General features: G+C 45.2%; 1 protein-coding gene across 2 annotated transcripts in view; it reads right to left on the reverse strand.

The window, feature by feature from the left end:
- LOC144754517 (uncharacterized) overlaps positions 1-15,385 on the reverse strand; it is a 424,858-nt gene extending 409,473 nt beyond the window's left edge. The window contains exon 1 of one of the 2 annotated variants that reach the window (XM_078642413.1): positions 14,314-15,385. In XM_078642413.1, coding sequence (XP_078498539.1) covers positions 14,314-14,503 — 190 coding nt within the window. In that variant the 5' untranslated portion in view covers positions 14,504-15,385. The remainder of the gene's footprint in view (positions 1-14,313) is intronic. The other variant, XM_078642414.1, reaches the window with a different exon arrangement.
- Between the last annotated feature and the right edge of the window lie 8,786 nt (positions 15,386-24,171).

Raw genomic sequence — 24,171 nt, forward strand, 5'->3', positions numbered from 1 at the left:
TTTTGGTTGATTGAATAGAGAACTCTGCTGTCAAGCCATAACTAAAGAGCAGGTTTCCAAATAACTCGTTACACAGTTTGAATACATGCAGGCGTTAGTGTGGCAATGAAAATGCTTAAATAGGAGGGTATTGCATTTACAACACATACATATGGCTTCTCATAGCACTAATCCCATCTGGTATCCAAATAGAAGTATAAATGCATGTGAAAATATAAAAGTTGCCGCCGACGGAAACATCTAAAAAAGTAAAGATCATGAATCAAGGAGCTCACAAACTGCATTCTGTAGTATGCAAATATAGTAGATAAAGTAATACACTAATACCACTTACCTACTATGAAATCCAATCACAAACCTATTGCCAGAGACCTCCGCCATGCCTATCTTTTCTGTGGAATACCTTCACTCTAGTGGCAGAGTTCTACGCACACAAATGTATCAGGGATGTGGAATTCATATAGCCCGACGCCCAGGACATATCGTTTGGAGTCAAGGGCAACAAGTTTTTATGTGTATTTTGTCCTTTGGACAAGTAGGACCAACCCCCTGCAGCACACACCCTTTGGCTGCCAGTTTGCAGTACCACATTATGGATGGGGGAAGGGCACTGTCTGCAGTTTAGGTAATATCTTTGCCCACATGTTAATGCAGTTCAAACTTGTATTTATGGTTCATTAATTAAAAGCCTTTATTATTAAGGTGAGCACTCTAAGTAAATGTTGTAATCTTCGACTGAACTACTGGCTGGTTCAAGTATCAAAATGTGTACACACGTTTTCAAAGTTTACCAATATGAGGCTATGTATAATGCTTCCAGAATGCTCTCTGATTTGATGCAAATATTCTTAGAAGCTTGAACGCAAGATGGATGATTCTCTGCTTTGAAAATAAAATGTTCATTAAAAAATGAAAGCAGGAAAAAAATATTTAGCTAAACTACTGTAAAATTTCAGGTACCATTTCTTTGCCGCGTCATTTAGTAACATATGTTCATGCTTGCTAGTATTTCCCCAAAATATTCATAATACAAAACCAGTTTCAATAAGATTATGGGATACCAATATAAACAAGCATTGGCAAAGCCAGTAGGTTTTAAATTGGTGGTCAGCTTTTTAGTTTTGTCAAATGTGTGACTTGTTTTGGCATGGTTTTTGTAAAACCTTATTGTTGTGTGAGCTGCCGGGCCCTCACCATTATAACAAACATTGGCAAAAGCATAAATTGTTTTTTGGTCTCATAGAGCCCACACTGCCACATTAGTTACTTGCACTGAACAAAACTACTCTGTGTGTAGATACCCTCCTTGTGAAAGAGCAGAAAACAGAGAGAGAGAGAGAGAGAGAGAGAGAGAAAGAATTTAATAAACACAAAAGGTCACGGTCAACGCCAGACCAAATTAGGGGCCCAATTATTAAAGAAAGCCTCAAAAGTGCACCCATGGTATATGTACTTGAATTAAGTGCAGCTATACGGCTTTGTGAATTCCCAAGAATTACAGAAGTAGGACAAGAAATAGTACTCCTAGAAAGTATTTGTAAACTGCATTTTAGCATGAGCAAATGTGCATGTGTAGATTTGCTCATGCAAGTTGTTTGCAAGTTCACTTTCTCTCCCAGCACTTTTTTTCTAAACTCTGGAAGAAGGTTTACGTCTGCCATTGTCAGGAGTAAATTTCCAACATTACTCAGTATGGGAAAAGATTAGAGAAGAGTTGTTGAAAACCCTTAAAACATGCAAATTAGTAGGTTTGCACAGACTCTAAAGGGCATTCTAACCCTGGAACTATTGCTTACCACTACCTTCAGCCCCAGTATGTAGATATGTGGAAACGTGGCAACATAAGAGGATTGTATTCAAACACTACTATGGTATGATCCCTGGCATAATCTGAGAGGCTGTATCAGAGCTCTTGTATAATGAGATTGCTGCCATATTTTGTCGCTGCACTACATGGCACCAAAGGGGCAAGTGGATTTTGTTACAGGACAAGTAGATTTATGAAGCAACCTGCCCTATGGACAAGTAGATATTTTATTAAATTCCACACCCAGTGTATACAATTGTGTAGGAAATGTAGGAGGATCAGAGGGTGTTGTGGGTAAATAGAGAATGATTACTACTAAATGGGAGTTTTAGGAGGGACATGCTAATACAAAACACATACCCACAAATGAATATGGCTATTACAATTAACAACAAGACTTCTAATGTAACTTAAGCCCTAAACCAGGCTCAGGTGTTCTCCAGCCCTTAAAATCAAGCATCTCACAAGGTGCAACAACACCTTCCTATAGAAAACGTTGGCGGCAGTGAATTAAAATAACCTCTCACAGGAACAAATGTTAAATACATTAAATAAGATCAATATTTTAAAAAACAATATCAAATATAAACATATATATATATATTATATATACACACACACACAATTCAAAGTTGCCCTGTGCTTGGGACGCACTCCGCCGCAGGCGGGTATTAAACCTTTCCTCCAGGGGGACTGGCAGGTTGGTAGCTGATTTAATGCGCCTTAAGCGTTTCGAAGCCCCCTAGCTTCTTTGTCAAAGGCAGTTGTAACAGCTTCCGCAATAGAACCCAAATGCACTTCACTTTTAAACAACATTTATTTTCTCTAGTGAACACAGGTGATTAGTTCCCGGGGATTCTCGTATCCGTAGTGCATGCGAGTTAATTTTAATCCTGCAATAGGTATTGTTTCGCTGTAAACTTCCATTATTTAAAACAACCCTCCAGTGGGTCTCAGAAACTAACCTGCACAGTCTAATTTATTGCACTGCAACGTCACCACTTGGTGAAAGAAAGCCTTTCCCTTGCGCTCCTTTTTCATTGAAGGGTGGTGCGGTCCCCACGGCCAGGCTGCCGTGTTGAAATATGCAATTCAAAGTTGCCCTGTGCTTGGGACGCACTCCCCCGCAGGCCGGTATTAAACCTTTCCTCCAGGGGGACTGGCAATGAATATACACATGATAGTACCCCATTGAAACGCATTGTAGTGAATCGAAGATTTTGAGGGTTACCAAAAGGAGAACTATAAAGGGTGATAACAGACTTTAGTTACAATAGAATTCATTTGGTGGTGGTACCATACTCATTTCAGGAATTGTGGTGTGTTCGAAGGTGATTTTATCCTGTGAAAAACCTTCTGCGGGGATATCATGAATCATGTTTGAGAGAAAACTATTTTCACATGCTTGTCCCATAGAGTTTTGGAAGGAGCTCCAGAGGCTGAAATGAGAGCATAATTTCTGTAAATTCACATTATCTTTCTCAGTCATGTGAGAGTGAAGTCTGACATTCTCAGTAAAACATGTACATCCAACAAGAGCAGAGACTGTCAGTTGATTCCTTTGTGTTCTACTGCAGCTTCCCAGTGTTCTAAAAAACAACTAGAGCGCCAACAGTCTTACTTATGACAAAATGATGGCACACCTGAAGCCATCTTGATTGGAATAAACTGGTAACACTTAAAACATTTAATTTAAAAAGGAACAACATGAGGGGGTTCATTTTGTCATAGAAATTATGGTTAGTGCTGTCGAAAGAAAAATTAGGACATGTTTTAAGTGCGATCTCAAATATCTTCCTGTTATGTTTCAACAGGAGCAGCATGTCAGTTGATGCATTTGTGTTCTACTGCAGCTTCCCAGTGTTCTAAAGAACAACTTGAGAGCTAATAGTCTTACTTATGACAAAATGACGGCACATCTGAAGCCATCTTGATTGGAATAAACTGGTAACACTTAAAACATTTAATTTAAAAAAGAACAAAATGAGGGGGTTCATTTTACCATATAAATTATGGTTAGTGTTGCAGAAAGAAAATGTAGGGCATGTTTTAAATGAGATCTCAAATCCTCTTCCATTTCATTAGAAAATTCTGACATGCAGACTGAAACAATCACTTTCAATACCCGCAGTAGACTTCCAGTTAACTCCCTGGTGAGCAGTAGCTTTACTACAGTGATCTAATGACCAACTCTAGTGCTAACATTCTGAATTTATGGCAAATGTGTGACACATCTGAATGCCTTCTTGATGGCATCAAAGTGAATAACTGAAAGCATTTCCTACTGAGGAGACTGCAGTAAATGAGGAAATTAGGAAACTTCTTAACAAATAAGTCTCCCAAGATGGCCACCAGAGAAAAAAAGAGCCCAAATGTAGAACAAATAACACCCAGATGTAGCCCACATATAGCCCAATGACAGAAGTGAGAAAAAAACCTCTCTTTTTGTTTTTCTGCAGTTTTATATGGTGCAGACTGGTCAGGTTTTGGAGCGTTACATCTTACTTGGACCCCTTATTGCGTATTTTGCACGAAGTACATGAGATTGATCTTGCGAAACATTGAACTTTACGATTCTGTTAACCTGAAGTTGCTCTGAATCGGGCTTTGAAATACCCGTTTTTAGGTCGAGCTGTGTTAGCAGTGCGAAGCACTGCATCAGCGAAGCATCTATTGTTGCCGACTTGCCGGGAATGTGAGACAGAGTGTGGGCACGCGCAGGGCCGTCGGCGATTTCATCGCGTGTGCGCGCACATACAGCCCTGCGCCGTGCACCTCTCCTATCCCACATTCCCAGCAAGTGAATAACACATACACACACACTGCCACACTCACGCATGCACACACACACACACACACACACACACACACACACACACACACACGCGCAGGCACACACACACACACGCGCAGGCAGGCACACACACACACACGCGCAGGCACACACACGCGCGCGGAGGGGGGGGGGGGGGGGGGTGGTGTCTGCGTCTATGGGAGTCCGCTCCCTGCACGGGCCCCCGCGGGGCCTCCCTCTCACCTGCTCCCGATAGCCACTCCTCACCGCTGCTGTTGGAGGACAATCATTTCTGGAGCTGCGGGGCCTCGGCTCCCGATAGGTGGGCGGGCAGGGGCAATCCAGAAGTGGACCAAGCCCTCTCTCTGGCTATTTCTAGGGCGATTGGCTCCTCATAGGGATCAGGTTGATAAGCTGGCGAAAAGCATCCCTGTGGTGTGCAGTGACCCAGATCTGGTGGTGCGGGTCCCAGTAGCTCCCAGATGGGGAATAAAAGGCCCGTTAAGCATAACGTGGGGCACTTGGAAGGATTTGATAAATTTACGGAGACCTTCCTCATCTTTTAGCGAACGCTAAAAGATGCACCATACCGCGAGGAGGAGGAACCGGAGAAAACGGTGATGCTGTCACCACTATTGTAGACCCCAACAGAGGGTTTCCCTTGGAGGAAGAGGGTGTATCGGAGGTGAGGATAAGGACTCGGGGTGTCCCTGGCGTCCAGAGTCCCACTCCTCTCAGTCCCCGGTTGGGGACGGGGTCCACTCTGACATGTTCGAGCCTACCCAAATTTACCATCCTAGGTCGGCGGAGTAGACCCCTGACGCCAAAGTGGCAGAGTATGTGGTGAGGAAAATCCATCAACCCCTTGAAAGGGAGGTCAGGAATAGGATGAGGGGAGAATGCCCCAGGCCCTCACTGAAGGGGAAGGTGGCACACAAGCCTGAAATTGATGAGAAACGATGTACCTTTTTCTCCAAGTATATGAGGGATCCTAACAAAAGGAATTGATAGGTCTTGGACGTGGTAGGGCCCTTGATCAAAATTATTCAATTGGCGGAGCGTTCAAAAGAGTCAGGATCCCCTTTGTCCACGGATATTGTGGCTGGTTGGGCGCACTACCCTAAACCCTAAAACACTTCCCCCTCCACTAACCAAACACCACTGCACTACCCTAAATCCTAAAACACTACCCCCAGCACAACACCCTACACTACCCAAACATAACTGCACTACCCTAAACCCTAAAAACACTACCACCAGTCCAACTCCCTACACTATCCAAACACCACTGCACTACCCTAAATCTATCCCCAGCACAACCCCCTACACTATACAAACACCACTGCACTACCCTAAACCCTAAAACACTACCCCCAGCAAGACCCCCTTCACTACACAAACACCACTGCACTGCCTCAAACGCTAAAACACTACCCCCAGTACGACCCCCTACACTACACAAACACTACTACACTACCCTAAACCCTAAATCTACCCACAGCAGGACCCCCTACACTACACAAACACCATTGCACTACCCTAAACCACTACCCCCAGCATGACTCCCTACACTACACAAACACCACTGGACTATCCCAAACCCTAAAACACTACCCCAGCACGACCCCCTACACTACCCAAACACCACTGCACTACACTAAACCCTAAATCTACCCCCAGCATGACCCCGACACTACCCAAACACCACTGCACTACCCTATACCCTAAATCACGAGCCCCTACCCTACACAAACACCACTGCACTACCCTAAACCCTAAAGCACAACCCCTTACACTATATAAACACCACTGTACTACCCTAAAACACTATCCCCAGCATGATCCCCTACACTACACAAACACCACTGCACTACCCTAGACCCCCCTGCACTATACAAACACCACTACACTAAACCCTAAATCTACCCCCAGCACATCCCCTACACTCCCCAAACACCACTGTCATACTCTAAACCCTAAAACCATTACCCTGAGCATGAACCCCTACACTCTCCAAACACCACTGCACTTACCTAAAACTCTACCCCCCGCACTACCCCTACACAAACACCACTGCACTACCCTAAAACACTACCCCAGCACTACTCCCTACACTACCCAAACACCACTGCACTACCATAAACCCTAAACACTACCTCCAGCACAACCCCCTACACTACACAAACACAACTGCACTACCCTAAACCATAAAACACTACTCCAGCACGACCACCTACACTACCCATACACCCCTGCACTACCCTAAACCCTAAAACACTACCCCCAGCCCCACTGCACTACCCTAAACCCTAAAACACTACCCCAGCACGACCCCCTACACTACCCAAACACCACTGCACTCCCCTAAACCCTAAAACACTACCCCAGCACGACCTCCTACACTACCCAAACACCCCTGCACTACACTAAACCCTAGAAAAGAAACCCCCACCCCATGCCCAATCCCTCTTACCTCTCACTCCTTGTGCTTTATCTCTCCTAGTGGTTCCTGCTTCACGTCGTCTGAGGGGCGGTGCACGTCGTTGTGAGGAAACGTAACAGTCTCTGTTTGCTTACAACGACGTGGATCGTCTACATGTTTTTAGAACATATGGTCATTTACCATACATACCTTTACAACAAAATGTGTTGTCAAGGAATGCGTGGTAAATGACCATGCGTTCTAAAAAAAACATGCGTAGTAATGACTTTGCGAATTATTAATTTATTTTATTTTCAGAGTTTTATATAGCGCTGGCTAGACCCGGAGGTATCAGAGCGCTTTACATGAGGATCAGAAGATTACAGGTTACGAAAATTACATTGGTTACCGTTACAGTTACAAGTGTAGTATTAGGAGAAAAACATGAGATTACACAATAATATAAGTTATTAATGCGTAGCATAGCCAAGACACGCGTCTTATGGGGAAAGGAAGGTCGGGTGGAGGTAAACATGGGAGAGGAATGCAGACAGAGTCAGGTAGACCAGAAGGATGAAAGTAATTTAGGGGGGGGGGGAACAAAGCAGTCGAAGAGAAAGACAGATAAAATTGTGAAGAACAGTGAGAAACAATGTCCGATGTCCGGCTGGATAGGTGACAGCCACGGGGTGAACCAGAGCCAGACTCCTCTATAGCTGCATAGAACAGCTCCAGTGGGCAGCAGCCACGGGTACTTGGGCTCCATGGTAAGTACAAACAGTTTTGGTTTCTGCCCATGGGGCATCGTCATAGTTCCAAAGAAGGCAATGGTCCTGGTGTTACTGGGAAACGTCATCCGCCTCATCCTCCAGCTCGCCTCATGAGAGGAGAGGTGGAAGAAACAGCTCCGAAGTCTGCAGATCTACCCCATTTCCCAAAGCAGTAGTGAGTATTGGGCAATTGTCGAACTGGAAGTCATTTCCTCCTTCGTCCTTTTTAGTCCACACAATGCGTTCCCTTAGATGCCACATTTTCTATATTCCAACTTCCACATGTTTCTGCTGCAGACCCCCGGCCTTCTTTGGTGCTGCACCTCTCATTTTCCCCTCTGCATACTGCTCCCGATTAGCCCTCTGATGTTCCTTCTGCAGGTTGGTTTCCACATATTTGAGTACTCTGCTCTCTGGCACCCACTCACGTGGTAATGCATGCTTTGTAATGGTATCGCAAAGTAAAAAAGTCATCGTAACGGCTGTTTACCAATCGAAGCTGACCCCTGTTCTTCAGTGAGACGTTTATTTGATTAACCCCTTCCATGCCCCCGGCCGTCATGCATCACGGTGGGCGTGTGCTGATGACGGCTGGGGGCCGTCATGAACCCACCCACTCTTCAAAACGGCCGTACAGGCGCAGAATCGCAGTCGCGCCCAAGGGGTTAATTAGGAGGAAGGAATGTGTTGTTTTTAACTGAAAAGTGCATTCCCGGCTGTTGTATTGTGAAAGTGTCCGCGTGGCCTGGTTTCACTTCCAGTGAGAGAGTGGAAGAGTCCGTTTAGATCTAAAGGAGTTCTGTTGTTGGACAGGGGCGGCGCGACATGTCATCCGAAAACATAGCTTATGGAAAGCGTCCTCCCTGAAGTGTGGAGCAGTGCCATGAGAGGTCAACGAGTGTGCATCCCACCGCAGTATGACCGTAACGCGTGACCAATGTGCCGCCTCCAGGGTACAGGAGGCAAAAGCAGCATAGCAGGTCCTCTTGAAGACCGTTGTAGCACTAATTCTACATTTTGGTACTAGGGCATTTTAACTTTGTTGTTCCTGCCAGATACAAAGAGAAGATCCTGTGTTATTCAGTGCCCTCGTTACCTTTTTTGTGGGTTGTGGTGCTTGTCACTTCGCTGCCCCGCCGGTGCACACGACTGGCACCCCACCTTGTGTGCCATCTGCAAGGCCTATGCCCTCGGATCACTGGTTGTGTGGGTGCTGGAGTGGCAACAAACAGTTGCTCCCAAACGACTAGCCTGAATACTTAGGTGAATATCCCCTGCACCAGCATTCCACGGAAATTATTTCCTAGCTCTCCCACGTCGACGAGGAAGTCATGATAGCACGGCTCCGCTCGAGACACCGAATGACATCATCGGAGCCATAAGAGGACCTCGTCGGCGTGCCGACGTCAGTTCTACCCATTTTTTCCGTGCCACCGAGGCAAATCGAGACATTTTCACACGTATACATAGTATAATAAAAAATATATATATCATGCAAAGGGTGCTCAGATACGAGGCCGCACTCCATGAAACAGGCTGGTAACATACCACTTTATTAAAATCATGCAGCTTCCCTTCTCGTTACTCTGTCCCTCGGCCTGATGCGTTTCGAAGCCTTTGTGCTTCTCTTCAGAGGCCCCCGCCAGGATTCACAGTTACTTGCCGTTCACGCAACCCCTCTGGCATGCTCTTTAATTGCTCCCATTAGCCTCCGGTGTGCTTTCACAATTAATTAGTTCTCACGTTGCATGCTGGGGCACGTAGTTCTTTATGGCACATTTTCACCCTCCAGTGGGTTTGATTCCTGACGGTTTTAATATGGGACCATTTTTCAGCCCTCCAGTGGGCCCCAGATGAGACTCTGCATGATTGATTTATCGCCTGCAGCGCCGATAAAGAATGAATGTTGTCACTGTTCCGGACCTTCAAATGATTTCTCGGCGGTGCGTTGCCCCCACGGCCGGAGCCGCCGTGATTACAGTTCATGCAAAGGGTGCTCAGATACGAGGCCGCACTCCATGAAACAGGCTGGTAACATACCACTTTATTAAAATCATGCAGGTCCGTGCAATTGAAAAGAGAACGTACAGCAGGTCATGGTGTTTGCAGCATTTGGCCATTGAGGAAGGGAACACCACCCGAAACGCGTCTCGCCAGGAACATTGGATGCATTCTGCCCGGTTCACTTGCTGTAGCTGTCATCCATTAAAAATACCGAACACTTGCAACTACTCGTGGGCTCTTCCTTTGGGGCTAACTTTCGTGTTTGATGTATGCGGCTGAGCCCAGCCGCGGGAGAGCCCCCTCACTGTCGTGAGCCGTAGATGATGCCACATGGTTTCATCGTTTCAGCGGGAGCAGTTTGTCGGAGGTGTCAGCACAAGTTACACGGCATCTAAAGCAGAACGATTTGCATCAACCCACTGGGGCAGATTATAAGTGACATTTTGCAGTGCACCATGACGGACTCACTTGAGAATTTATATGTGCACTACAAGGACCAGAGGGCTTAGCGATAGGCCCCGCCCATTGGGGCAGGTCCGTGCACTTGAAAAGAGAACGTACAGCGGGTCATGGTGTTTGCAGCATTTGGCCATTGAGGAAGGGAACACCACCCGAAACGCGTCTGGCCAGGAACATTGGATGCATTCTGCCCGGTTCACTTGCTGTAGCTGTCATCCATTAAAAATACCGAACACTTGCAACTACTCGTGGGCTCTTCCTTTGGGGCTAACTTTTGTGTTTGAGAGATATATATATATATATATATATATATATATATATTCACTGAAAAAAACCTGTGTTTCAGGCATGTTATATATATTTATTCACTGAAAAAAACCTGTGTTTCAGGCATGTTATAGTTAGAAATTAGCATTTAAAAAACCTTAGAAATTCACTGAAAAAACCATAGGTTTCAGTGGGGTTATAGTTAGTTGGACATTTCACTCGTAAAAATACATCGAAATTCCCCGTTAGTTCAGCTAACTATAACTCGCGCGCCCACAATGCACTGCTGATGACGTCACATATTACATCACTCATGACATGGTCATTGACATCACTGATGACATCATCCAGAGAATGTGTGTTTATCTGAAAATTAAATATGTTTATATATATATATATATATATATATATATATATATATATATATATATATATATATATCTCAAGGTCGAAGGAAGAATAAATTGGTAAATAAGTGTCTAAATGGATGATTTTTTTTGTAAAATTGATTGTATAACTGACTGATTAAGTGTATCTTACTGAATACATGGGTTAGTGAGTAATGTTTAAATATGTAAATATCTGTACCAGTCTCTCACTTTGTGTATAAGTGGCTGCATGGGTTGGTGAGTAGCTACATGAGTGTCTATATGGGTTATTAGTTAGTTTTTTGAGTATCAGTATGTGAGTGTCTATGTCCCTACCATGCTGAGGACGTTTCGGTCCCAACAGCCTCTCTCTCCACATTGGAGGCTCCACCTCCAGGGCTCCAAAAATCAACTCGACCACTGGAATTGTCGAGCAAGATTTATTAAGACCAAACTATTTATAGGGACTACTTGCCCTTTCTGGCAGTTGAAAATCCTCTCACTTCAGGGAAGACAAACTGACTTTTGACCTTTGTCTCTGAAAGCAGAGCAAATGTGACAAGATAAGATATAAAGGCATCTTTATTACTCACAAAGTGAAAGAGCAATAAATATGCCATTAAAGCATGTTATCTTGTCACATTTGCTGGCTTTCAGAGACAGAGGTCAAAAGTCAGGTTATCTTATAACATTTATTTTTCTTTCTGTGAAATAGGTTAGAGGATTTTGTAAAATGAACTGTGTGGCAATTGAACTGTGCAAAGCATGTTAAATAAAAGGCTGCAAGATGCCAGGCTTGTTTCTAACACAACACTGAAATAGCTAAGCAAACTATTCAAACATTATATTTCACTAGTTATGAGGACCCCTTTTTGTAATTCTAGGGTGACAAAAATATTTGTACAGGATCAAAACAAATTAGAACACTTTACTTGGTAATGTGCAAATTTTAATTATTTTTGCAGAAACCCAAATTCCAAAAATTGTTTATGCACTATTATCAGTAAAACTACATGTTAGTGGGAAGGTTTTGTGGCCATTTCAATGGAAAATATGCTATCACATCATGCTTTGGTAATATATTTATGAAAAATTAGTTTTTAAACATGAACTAGGAATTTTGCTGCTCCTGCCCAGATGACAATGCTAATATTGAACTAAGAAGCAAGCCAGGAATCATGTGTACCCTATATATGGGCTTGATTCTTGTAATACATGGAGCAAACATTTAGTCTAATAAATAAGAGGTTTTTTGTACAGCAGAAATAGTGAACTTAACTTGCATATTTGAAGGTGCTCTCCTATTTGATAATAAAGAAAAAGGCAGCTCCACAAGACAAAATATTTGCCCAGGATCGCGCAATTTGAGACCAGTTCACTGGTCAAGTACATTAGTTAGGTCGAGTAGATTATTAAAGTTACTAGACCTGCAGGTCTAGTAACATTTTTATGATTTTTCGAGCCCTGTCCTCGCTTCTTGAATTCCACTTGAAGCTGAAGACCTTGCTTTCAAAGAACTAACCTAGTATAGGCAGGGCTAGGCACACATGCTTGCTCAGCAGCAGGATAACCTCGCAGGTGATAGAGCTCAGTAGAAATACGCATAACATAAAAGGCCAAAATCTACATCAGGAAAACTCTAGGGATGTGGTCTTTATCCCTCCTGGTAATTGCTAGCTGTAGTAAACTCGACATCTTGTAATTCCGACTTACACAGGGATCACAAATAGCGATGCACTCATAATCTAGGCGAAAGAAGCCTAAATAAAAAACACCCAAAATAAAAGATGCCAAAAATAAGTTGTCAAGCAAATTTCCAAAACCCTTTCATTGCATAGACATAAATAGATTAACACCCATTGCTAAGGAATTGTGAAGCCCTCCACTAAGCTAAAACACTACTTACTCCATTCATAACCACCAATTACGTCACACACACTGCACTTTTGGCAACTTCTTCTCCCAGTGCCTCAAAGACTGAGAGCCACACCCTTCAACCAACCTAAAATAAGACTGCAGACTAGTCACAGGACAAAGACGATTAAGACCATATCTCCCTCCCAGATGTCAACTACACTGGCGCCCTGTATAACCAACAAACCAGCAGCCATTAAAAAAACAAGTACAAGGACCAGTGAAAGATGTCAAGGTGACCGCTTACAGAGCTCTCAAGCTTCCCAAGTAAATTCTTGAGCAGCTCAGCCAGTCTGGGTTTTGTTCTTTGCATTCTGGGACTTGTAGTCCATGTATCCCATTATAAATTCACCAAGTTTCAGAATACAATGAGAAAACCTAGACTGGCTGAGCTAGTCGTGCAAGAACGTAGAAAACTTGAGAGCTCTGCCTCTTAAAGGGGTAGCTTAGTTGGATGCCTTAATGTGGAACCTGCCCTACCCAATGAATCCAGCCTCACAACTATGCCTAAACACCAGCTCTCCTTTAGTGGGGGCTGGCATACATAATCACTCCAGTATATCTGGAACTTAAAGCCTACATTCCAACACTGACCTTCTGGAAGATACACAGAACTCACAATATAGCAAGTTAGGCTATTTTTGTACTGTTTTCTTACAATTGTAGTTCTGCTTTTGTAGTTCTGCTTTTATTGCAGATAACACAAAACTACAAGTACCAGAATGGCAAGGAAAATGCCTACTTGATGAACTACTCATATCTGACATGGGAAAACTTATAAATAGACGTGGGCTAATAGTCCGATTTTCTTGTTTGCAGACAGCTAGAAAGATAAATTATACATTTCCTGATGATTTGAGCAGGGGAATGGTTGGCAAGTAGCAGACAGAGTCTTGCAACACACCAAAGCAGGCTATCCCAAGCGCAAGGCAGCAAATCAGAATGACAGAAGCAACTAGGTAATGTAACTGGCTGCCATTTAACCAATCACAATTGCCACCCGTGTTCGGGCTTTTCTAAATGGTTGTCATGGAATTATTAATAAAGACTGGAGTTCCCTAAATCTTTCTGGAAAAACCACTGTGACACATGAAAGCATGTGGTACCAATGTGCATTTTGCTTTCAAATTCAACGGTACATAATGTGCGAAAGTCGTTTTAATTAAGAGCTGTGTTTAGCAGGAAAGAAACTACTATTTTATATTCATTCCACATTTCAGACAAAACGAAAACCCTACTCTTAACATATAATCTTAAAATTACTAAAAACCCACCTGGTCTCCTAAGCCCTAACTTCCACTCCCTGTATTTAACATGCTAAGACGAGTCTAGTCTGAGTACCATTAAATTGTGTAACCGCAACATTTGTCAATTAGAGCGCTTAGAGGCGACATACTGTAGAATGAGTGACTACATACAAAATAAGGTACCCCCGTGTGTGAAATAAACAACTACTGTAAGTGAGGACACCAGGGTAAAACTCCATTCACTTGACAGCTGCCCCTCACCTTGCAGCTGGGCAGAGAGCGTCTCCTGCTGCTGCTTGAACTTGAGGGACAGGTTCTCGGAGCTCTGCACTTTCTCCTGTAAGTGCTTGTACAGGTAGAGCACGGACCCCAGGCACATCAAGGCCAGCAGGCAGAAGCCTGCCTGCAGAATCCCCTTCTGCCTGCGACATCCACAGGCCCCGAGTCCCATGGCCGGAGAGCTTGGTTCCTCGTCAGCGAGGGCCGGGCCCTCGGACTCCCGTTATCATCTTGACATTGTCCGACTAACAGTCTCACGAGCCATGCGCTTGCCGATGTAGCCCTTCTCAGCCTCAAGGATTATGACGTTATTGTGACTTCACAGCGTCACGCTGTTACGTCAAAGCGGTTTGCGCCCCATACGAGTATCAACCCTGGATGTCTATGTATGTCCGCACCCTGAGCAGTACAGCTTTGTCATCCCGTGTGTACGTCACTGCACGTGCTGGGAGCCTTTCCTGGGCAGGCCGGCCCTTCAGAGCCCCTTCCACTGCACCTGAGGGATGCTCCTCGAGCCCTTGAACTGGATGGATGCGATCAAAGACTCCCAGGTCATTATTCCTGCAGGAGGCGCGTGGCCTTCAACGTAAAGCGCATCACTTTTTCCGTGGAAGTGGGCACGTTTTCACAACGCTGCACTCTACGAGTCCGGATGGACCAGACACCCGTGGGGCAGTCGCCGGTCTGCACCAGATCTGACATCGGGACACCTCCTGGTACCGGAAACATACAAATCACGAGGTCCCGAGCCACGTGGAATCCAAACAAATAGGAATAAACAAAGTTTTAGGGCTTCCCATCGCGAACACACAATCCAAACCGCTCTCTGTGTGCGCAGGTGCTAACGCGTCTCCCTCTCGCTTTAATTCAAAGCCCTTGAAAGCGTCAGGACCGGGGATTCAATTGTAATTCATCCCTGTGTAGACCGCTGGAAGGCGAGTGTTTGATGGCAAAATTGTTGTCGCAGAACGAAGGCTCCCTGGTCCCCCAGAGGGATGTGGTGCTCTTAGTATCCTCCACCCACAACTTGCAACCCTTCAAAGAGGAAGCAGCTGCAGCCTCAGGGTGACGGGCAAGGCAGCTGGCCACTCGGAGAGCTCAAGTTTGTCCCGCCCCTTGCCGAGGGGCGGGGCAGCGAGGGGAAATGAATAGGAGGAGAAATGGAAAGCAGGTCCGTTATTGTAGAAGAGGTCTGAGGGAGCGTGTGGGCCCTCTGAGGTAGTGTACAGGCTTCCTAGTAGTGTGAGTGCACTGGCAGTGTATGTGTGCTTGCAGAAAGCTCACTCAGTAGCATAGAGCAAACAAGAAACGTGCGTAGGTGCAGGGGGCAGTCCTGTCTAACGGGACACATAGAGGTGCGCGAGCCACTCAACGGTAGCTCGAGCCAGATGCGTAGCTCTTTCTTAACACTCTTTCTCAGCTCGGGGTCCTCCTTGACCTAGGGTGACCAACTGGCATGGGTGTAAATTCAGGACGGTGAGTGTAAAAATTCAGGACAAAGGGTCAAAATTCAGGACAAAATTCAGGACAGGAAGTCAAAATTCAGGACAAAAATTCCAGACACAAAAGGTACGTTTACAGACAGGTCACAGGAGGTCACGCAATAGTATATAAGTAAGTAAATACACAATCAACATAAACTGCTCGTCGTTGTTGGATTAAAAATAAAATTAAACAGCCCTGAGCACTTGGAGCAAGTACTAAAAACGACAGAACTCCTAAACTAGATGTGCTGCCAACGTTGAACCCCCACAGATTTTTAGTTGCTAGACTGGAACCATCTCCGCAACAAGGCCACAACACATTGCCTGAGCATCACATTGTGCCACGCCGCTTTCTTGCATACAGTGCACCAACACATCATCCAAACACATGCTAGATCAGACAACACACTTCACCATTCAATATCACATCACAATATATCCCTCTATTTGTATTTATAAGACATTACTGTCAATTACATTCTCTCTCGGTATGAGAAGAAGGAAGAGACAGAGCTGGTGGAATGAGTCCAGTTAGAGGAGAAGTTGACTATTCCTGAGAACTAAGAGTCTTAACTCCTCAATGAAAGGATAAAAGAGCAGGGATCCATCTGCTTTCATGAGAAAGAATGTTTCATAATCTTTAAGCTAAAAAGCTGCATATTTCACAGCTCCTCTGCTCTTTTTGAACTTCAAGAACTGAAGAAGCGAGTACTGGAGCTCAGGTAGCCCAAACTGGGATGCTAACCTGTAGTTTATTGGTGATCATCCATGCAGACAGTTAAATGTCAAACTAACGTGTTGGAGATACTTGTCTTCATCACAGGATACTAGTGCAAGTAGGAGACATTATCATGTTGCACCCTCAGAGATGAGAGTTGTAGAGTGTTGCACATGCCTATTCACTGATGCTCTGACAGCCTCCAAATACATATTTTGCAAAGTTCTCAACACAAAATGATGTCATCCTGTGAGTACTCCCGTTTTTAGGAGATATTGATGAAAGAACCTGGACTCAACCACTCACCAAATATAGACATCCCAACTTACTCCATCATTTCAAATTGATCCCAAGTACTGACTCTATTTTGGCGCATGTAGTAAGAATAGCAAATGTATTAGGATGAGATCCCATTTTGACAAATGATGATAGAATTTGGTTTGGGCCCAACAATAAGATGCGTTTCAGAACGCTTCATGTTTAGGGGGGTTCTTCCATGTCATCAGCTCCTCCAGATTCTTAAACCATGTGGTAATGTGCACCTAGGGGGCTGCTGATATGTTGGTAGATTTGAATATTGTAAGCATAAATGGTTCTGGGTGTCCCAGTATCTAATAAAAACGAATTCATCAATAGGTTAAAAGGAAATGGAAGCAAAGGGCACTCTGCATTACTTGATATTCCACTATATCATATATGTAGCAAAACAAAACACCACTTCACAGCGCATCACACCCCACCATACTTTACAATACTCATGTACCTTATTAAACAGCAAACGGACCACACATCACTGGAGTTGGGAGCATAGAACATTGACGATAACAGGAAAGGAGGGGCAGTGTCGCTAGGTATGCTGCATGGCATGGGGAGCTTTGGGACAGTGACACGCCTGCCTAAGTAGGCATAGTAACAGGGTAAAAAGAAATAGGTTAAGGAATTTGCAGGAACTGAAAGGACAGGCCCCATCAGATGTGGTGGCCGGGGAAGAATGATCCTGTGTGGCTGCAGAGCTGGGCAAATAACAGAGCAGGGTACAGGAACTTGAAGGGTGGCCCTGAGACAATGCAACAGACAAACCTCAACCTGCATGCAAAATCTTGGTCAGTCATAATATTAAACAAAGTCCCACCTTTACCACGGATATCCCCCAAATTGACTTTACTTGTTCACGTGCCTGATTTAAATCCATCACTATTACTCCAAAATTATACCATTACCACGCTTAACATTAACTGGACTTAAAGCTTTGTTTAAAAGTAGCGAGTGCAATCTTCCAATACAATCATTAAATTTTTTTCACTATTGCTTGTGAACTCCAACGTTTCTTTGGTGGTGACTACTTATGGAGCATCGTTGAGTTGGTGTATCATTGCTACATCATGAAAACAATCTTTAGAAACCATCTTATAAGGAGACAGGCCTCTGTGTCTCGTAGTAAGGAAAAGGAGTGCTACATGCCGAAAAAACAGCCCCCTGGGACTGGCAGCAAGGAAGGTGCCACCCCCCTCAGTAAACAACACAGGCATTTCACACAGGGCCTCAAGTTCCCCACAATACTCTGATAGGGGGACGCTCCGACCTCTGCTACAAGCTACGGGCTCCAAGGCACTCACTTGCATGTGCATGTTATGTTTAAGGCAGACGCCCATTGTCATTCTAAATGTGATAATCAGCCTTCATCAGAATGACAATGGGCCGTCCACACCCTGTGCGAACTCGGGGAGGGGCTGCTGCATCCTGCTGAGTTTAAAAAATAAGTTCGAGCTGGCCCCAATTGTGAGAAGCTTCAACTCCTGGGGCTCCTCACAGGGGAACAGCACAGCCTTCTGAAATGCTCAAAATTACGGACAAAAGGCGTCCGTAAAAGGAATCATGACGGACAACGGACAAGATACCAAAATGACGGACAGTCCGTGAAATTTACGGACGGTTGGTCACAAAACGAGCCAATCTTTCATGTGCCTTCTACAAGGGTTGCCACGTTTCATGAGGTTAAAAAAACGGCAATTGGTTGATGTTTTAAGAATCTGCGAAGGTCTGTACATGAGATTAGGTAGACCTTTTTATATAAAATCGTCAGCATTTCATTTTAACATGTTTTTTTCTACCTTTTTTAACCTAATTATCATCAGTGATCGCGAAGACAGACGTAGTGGCATTTTACGCTTTTTTTCATGTATGTCGTGTATTTTGTATAGCACAGGGCTCTCAGCTGGGAGAATAGCCTGGTGCAGCAGCAGGAGCTGTATGGGCTGGGTCAGGGGGAGGTGAAGAACCATGCGTTCCGTTTCTTGTGGAATTCAAGAACTGAGGAGGCGGTTCTGATGTTCAGGGGCAGTCTGTTCCAGGCTTTAGGGGTGAGGTAGGAGAAAGCATAGCCGCTGGATCCGGTTCTGTGTATCTAGCAGTGGTGGCTGCCAGCTATGGGGTGGGGTGGATGCGGGCAAACGCCGCTACAAAAACAGTTCCCCTGCTGTTTTTTGTTGAAAGACAACTGCTGGAACAGTTAATTCCAGCAGGGGATGCCTCCGCTGAAATGGAAAGGAGGGAGTGTCCTGTGCTTTGAAACCAGGAGAGGGACAGAAAGGAGGAAGAAGAAACAGGCCTTCTCACATAATCATAGTCAAATGAGCAAAATACGTTTAAAGAAAAAGAAGTCACTTACCTGGCTTGCACGTCCTCGCTGCTACCAATCTTTTCCACTCCAGCATGGACCCAGCCAGAGGCGCAACTAGAGCCAAATTTGGGGAGAGGGGTGATTCTTCCAGCAATACGCAGAGTGGAGATGCAGGGGCTCTTAGAAGGGATGAAAACACAACAAAGCCTAGTTAGCTAGTAAGTGATCTTTTAAAGACCTGTGAAGAACTCCGGTGCGGCTGTGTGTGTGCCCGGGAAGCTGTCTCAACCGGGCTGACACACATGACGGGGGGGGCTGAAGCCCTTTGAGCCTAATGGGCGTTGCGACACCGCGGCCCAGCAAACTCCCTTAACCAATCCTGGTGCTTATCTCGCAGCATGAGAGAAGCACCAGGATTCGATGGAGCGGGCTGGCTGGACGCTCCTTTGGGCCCTGTAGGCCTGTGCTTGGTCTCCACACAGCTGTCTCAGACAGATGGGTGGCGAGCTTCAAAGTACGCATGTCACTTTGGCAGGCACAAGACAGCCAGCCAAAGATATGTGCACTTTGGAGCATCCAGCCAGCCATTGCTCCTGTCGCAGCAGAGGACACGCCCGTATACCTCTGTGGTAGGCTGGCTGCTGGCTGCACGTCAGAAAAATGAAAAGGCAATTACATTTTTTCATTGCCATTTCATTTTTCCTGCGAGGATCACAGCGGGTGGGGTGGGAAATGCTCCTCCGCCCAAATGAAGAAACCACCACTGGTATACAGGGTATGTGTGCAAGTAGAATTTATTCTGAGCTGAGATGTTTAGTAGGTTTATGGACGTTTATGCAGTTGTTAAGGTATTTGGCACCAATGCTGTGTAAGGTTTTTTATGTGTGTGTGTTTGAGAAGTTTGAAGAGTACTCGTTGGAGAAATGGGAGCCAGTGGAGCTCTTTGAGGTGTGGGGTGTTGTGAGTGCAAAGGAGGAGGTTCAGCGGGAGCCTGGCCGCTGAGTTTTGTGTTGTCTGAAGTCTTCTTGTCAGTCAAGAATTAATTCCAGCATAGAGTGGTTTGCCGTAGTCCAGCTTTCCTGGGATTAGTGCTTCAGTGTAGGTTCTGCAAATCGTTTTTGGGGGGGAGGGCTTTTGAAGATCTTTTTTAAGTATCTTGAGTGTGTGGAGGCAGGTAATGGAGATTGCGTACAATTGGCCGGTCATGGTTTACAGTTTAATGTACTGGTAAGATGAAAAAATGCCCACGTTAGGTGATTTTCCTAATGTGCTTACAAGCCGAAGCCATAAAATACTGGTCATGGGTAAAAAAATGGACAGATGGCAACCCCACTTCTGTCTAGCACTTTATGCTCCAATAAGTAAAGGCAAACCTTTAATGTAAAACGTTTGAGCAAAAGCAGTGCACTTACAGTGGCTGAAATGTGCATTGTGAACCCAGAAAATCTGGAATCAATCCCATCCTCACCAAATTGTGTAATCTTAGGCAAATATTTAATTTCACAGAGCCTCCTTTTTTCATTATCACATATGAGAGCACCTTCAAATATGTGAGTGCAAGATGTTTTCTGTACAAAAACCCTTTGTGTTGGATTTCGTACACTGCTGCTCCATCTACAATTGAAATCTAGGCCACACATTGGGTGCACATAACAATAGTGATGTTGCTGTCGGGGAAGAATGTTTCTAAGTTCTTGTTTAAGAACTATTACTTTTAATAAATGCCTTTCAATGGAGATGTATAAGCCAATGAAAAAAAAAATAGAATAAATAATCTGATATACAAAGGTGAAATACCTCCACGGGTTAAATACACTTTTTTTGTGGAGACTTTATGTTATGTTATGTTATGTTATTTTAATTTATATAGCGCTCAGATGCCGCAGCCAAGAGGCGTCCCGGCGCTTTCCAAAGATGGTAGAACACAACACAGCAGAAATAACCAGAAAAGCAATGTTAAACTGAAGAGAATAAGAAGGTTTTTAGTGCCTTCCTAAAAGGGAGCAGATCTGGGATGGAACGAAGAGTAGTAGGTAAAGAATTCCAGAGAGCTGCCGCCAACACTGAAAAAGAGCGTCCGCCCATTCTAGCTCTTTTAAAGCGGGGCACAATGGCGAGATTTGAGCCTGAGGATCGAAGGGCTCTGGAAGGAACATAATGTTGGATTGTCTGCAGTAGGATAGGAGGGGAGGCAGACTTAAGAATTTTGAAAGTTAAGCACAAAGCTTTAAACTTAATTCTTTGCCCAACAGGCAGCCAGTGTAGGTCTCGAATAGTACGACGGGCAGAGACAAACTTCGGGAGGCCAACAAGCATCCTGGCCGCCGCGTTTTGCACCCTCTGAAGGCGGGCCAGTTCCGCCTGATTCACACCCAGCAACAGAGAGCTGGCATAGTCCAGTCTGGTAAGAACCAGTGCTTGGACTATGATCTGTCTGGTGTCCGCATCAAAAAACTTGAAGATGGGTCGGAGGCATTGCAGGGCACCAAAACATGTACCAGCTACACGTTTAGTGTGGGAGGTGAAAGAAAGTTTGTCGTCGAGCCACACCCCGAGATTTCTAACTTCAGCAACGGGGGTGGGAACAGGGCCCAATTCAGATGGCCACCATTGATCTCCCCAGAGTCCACCTTCCCTACCAAAAATAATGACCTCGGTCTTAGAGGCATTAAGTTGTAATCGGTTGTTCGCCATCCAGCCTGCCACAGCTTTGAGGGCTGACTGAAAGTTAGGGGCATCCATATTGGAATCACCATTAAGTGCCACCGCCAGCTGTGTGTCATCGGCGTATGACACCATGGTGAGACCAAAGCTATGGGCTACCTCCGCCAATGGCTGAACATACAAATTAAAAAGGGTAGGACTGAGGGCCGATCCCTGCGGGACACCCTGATGAATGGGGCGAGAGGCCGAGACAAAAGGAGGTGTGGATACTTTGAAGGTTCGATCCGAAAGAAAGGATCGGAACCACTCAAGTGCCAACTCTCCGACTCCGGCCTCCATGAGACGGTGCAGAAGGATCTGATGGGAAACCGTATCAAAGGCGGCACTTAGATCCAATAGGATCAGTGCCGCCGTCTGACCCTGGTCCAGCATCTTCCTAATGTGTTAAACCACGACCAAGAGCGCGGTCTCGGTGCTGTGGCCCGCACGGAACCCATTCTGGGAATTATCCAGAATATTGGATTCCTGCAGATGAGAAGATAAAATCTGATTAGCATGAGATTCTGCTAATTTTGCTAGCCAGGGAAGAAGGGAAATAGGCCGGTAGTGTTCAGATTTGGTAGGGTCAAGGGCAGGCTTTTTAAGGATTGGGATAACAGTCGCCTGCTTCCAAGCCCTGGGAACCGTGCCGGTGTTAAAGGACAAATCCATCAGACTGTGCATTGCGGGGTAGCAGCACTGGGCGAGTTCCCGAAATTGAGTGGGTCTCATAGGGTCGTCCGGGGAGCCAGATTTGACTTTTGTCGTTAAGGCTTTAAACTCCTCCATTGTGGGGCTGGGAATAATAAGCAGTGGTTTAGAAACCGTAGAAGCAATGATATTATCCCTAATAGGGGCCTGAGAGAAAGACCTGTAAATGGCTTCTACCTTTTCCACGAAGAACGAGGCCAGATCCTCACAATGGGCCAACGAGGCTTCGAGAAAGGTAGTATTGGTCTTTTTACTAGTAAGATCATTGCATACCCTAAATATGACCTTGGTAGGATTAGTGCTGTTCTTAATCTCCTGAGAGTAGAAGGCAGCCCTGGCTAAACAAATGGCCCGATGGTAAACTCTGGTGCAGGCCCTATAAGCCGACTTAAGGTCAGCATCATATTTTTTGCGCCATGCACGTTCCGCTTTTTTGCAGGAGGATTTGAGCTGTTTAAGGGATTCGTCATACCACGGACTGGAGGGACTAGATCTGGTCTTACTCCACCTGACTGGTATGAGAGTATCCAAAGATTGGTTTAACCACTCGCAGAAATTGTCATAGCCAAGGGAAACTTCTATAGGGGGTTGAGGATGGTATTTCATCAGGAGCTGATGAAAATGCTCAAGATCTAGATTTCGCCAAGGACGTTTGAGGATGTCAGGAGAATTATTTCTGTGGGGAGAGGTAGGGGTAATGATGCGGGTTTCGATCAGGTAATGGTCGGTCCAGGCTATAGGTCTAGGTTGGCGCACTGAGATATTGGTGGTCAGATTCGTCAAAAAAGGATCTAACAAGTGTCCGCCTATGTGAGTCGGTGATTGTACCAGATGGCTTAGTTGGAAGGCTTCAAGATCCGCCAACAGGCAGTGGACCGAGTTACTGAGTGGAACTTCCATGTGCAAATTAAGGTCACCAATAATCGCAAAATTCACAGTTTTCGTAACTAAAGAGGCGACTACTTCCGGAAGGCTGAGCCGAAAGGCACCCTCAGGACCAGGAGGCCTGTAGATTAATAATCCCGAGAAAGTAAAGTGGGGATTCACAGTGATATTAAAGTGAGCGCTCTCACACCCTGCTATGATAGTTGGTTTCCAGGCGCATAGGTAATGGGATTTTACCGCAACTGCGATGCCTCCGCCTCTAGCGTTACGATGGTGAGAGTACATGGTATAGCCCGCAGGGAGGGCTAAATTGATAACCGCCATGGATTGATCATGTAGCCAGGTTTCGGTAAAAAAGAAGATATCCGGATCATCATCAGAGATCAACGAATATACTTCTTGATGGTGACATGTTAGAGATCTGACATTGAGATGAAAGATTTTCAGGATGGTTTGGGTAGCTCCGCCTACAACAGAGTTAGGCTTGTGAGCACCAGGCAGTCTAGATTGGAGACTGACAATAAGCTGCGGTTTAGGAAGTTGGAATGAGCAGGTGGGACAGTGAAAAGGCCCACTAAGAGGATCCAGGGTGCCATGACGGCAATCTCTTACCTCGTGTCGCATCGAGCGCAAGCTCTCAGCAGATAACATCCTGTGAGAGCCAGAGTCCCCTGCCCTAGCCCTGCCTTAGCGCTCACGGGCGCAGACGGGCAGGACTC

Source organism: Lissotriton helveticus, chromosome 5_1 (genome assembly GCF_964261635.1).
Source record: "Lissotriton helveticus chromosome 5_1, aLisHel1.1, whole genome shotgun sequence".
NCBI classification, from domain to species: Eukaryota; Metazoa; Chordata; class Amphibia; order Caudata; family Salamandridae; genus Lissotriton; species Lissotriton helveticus.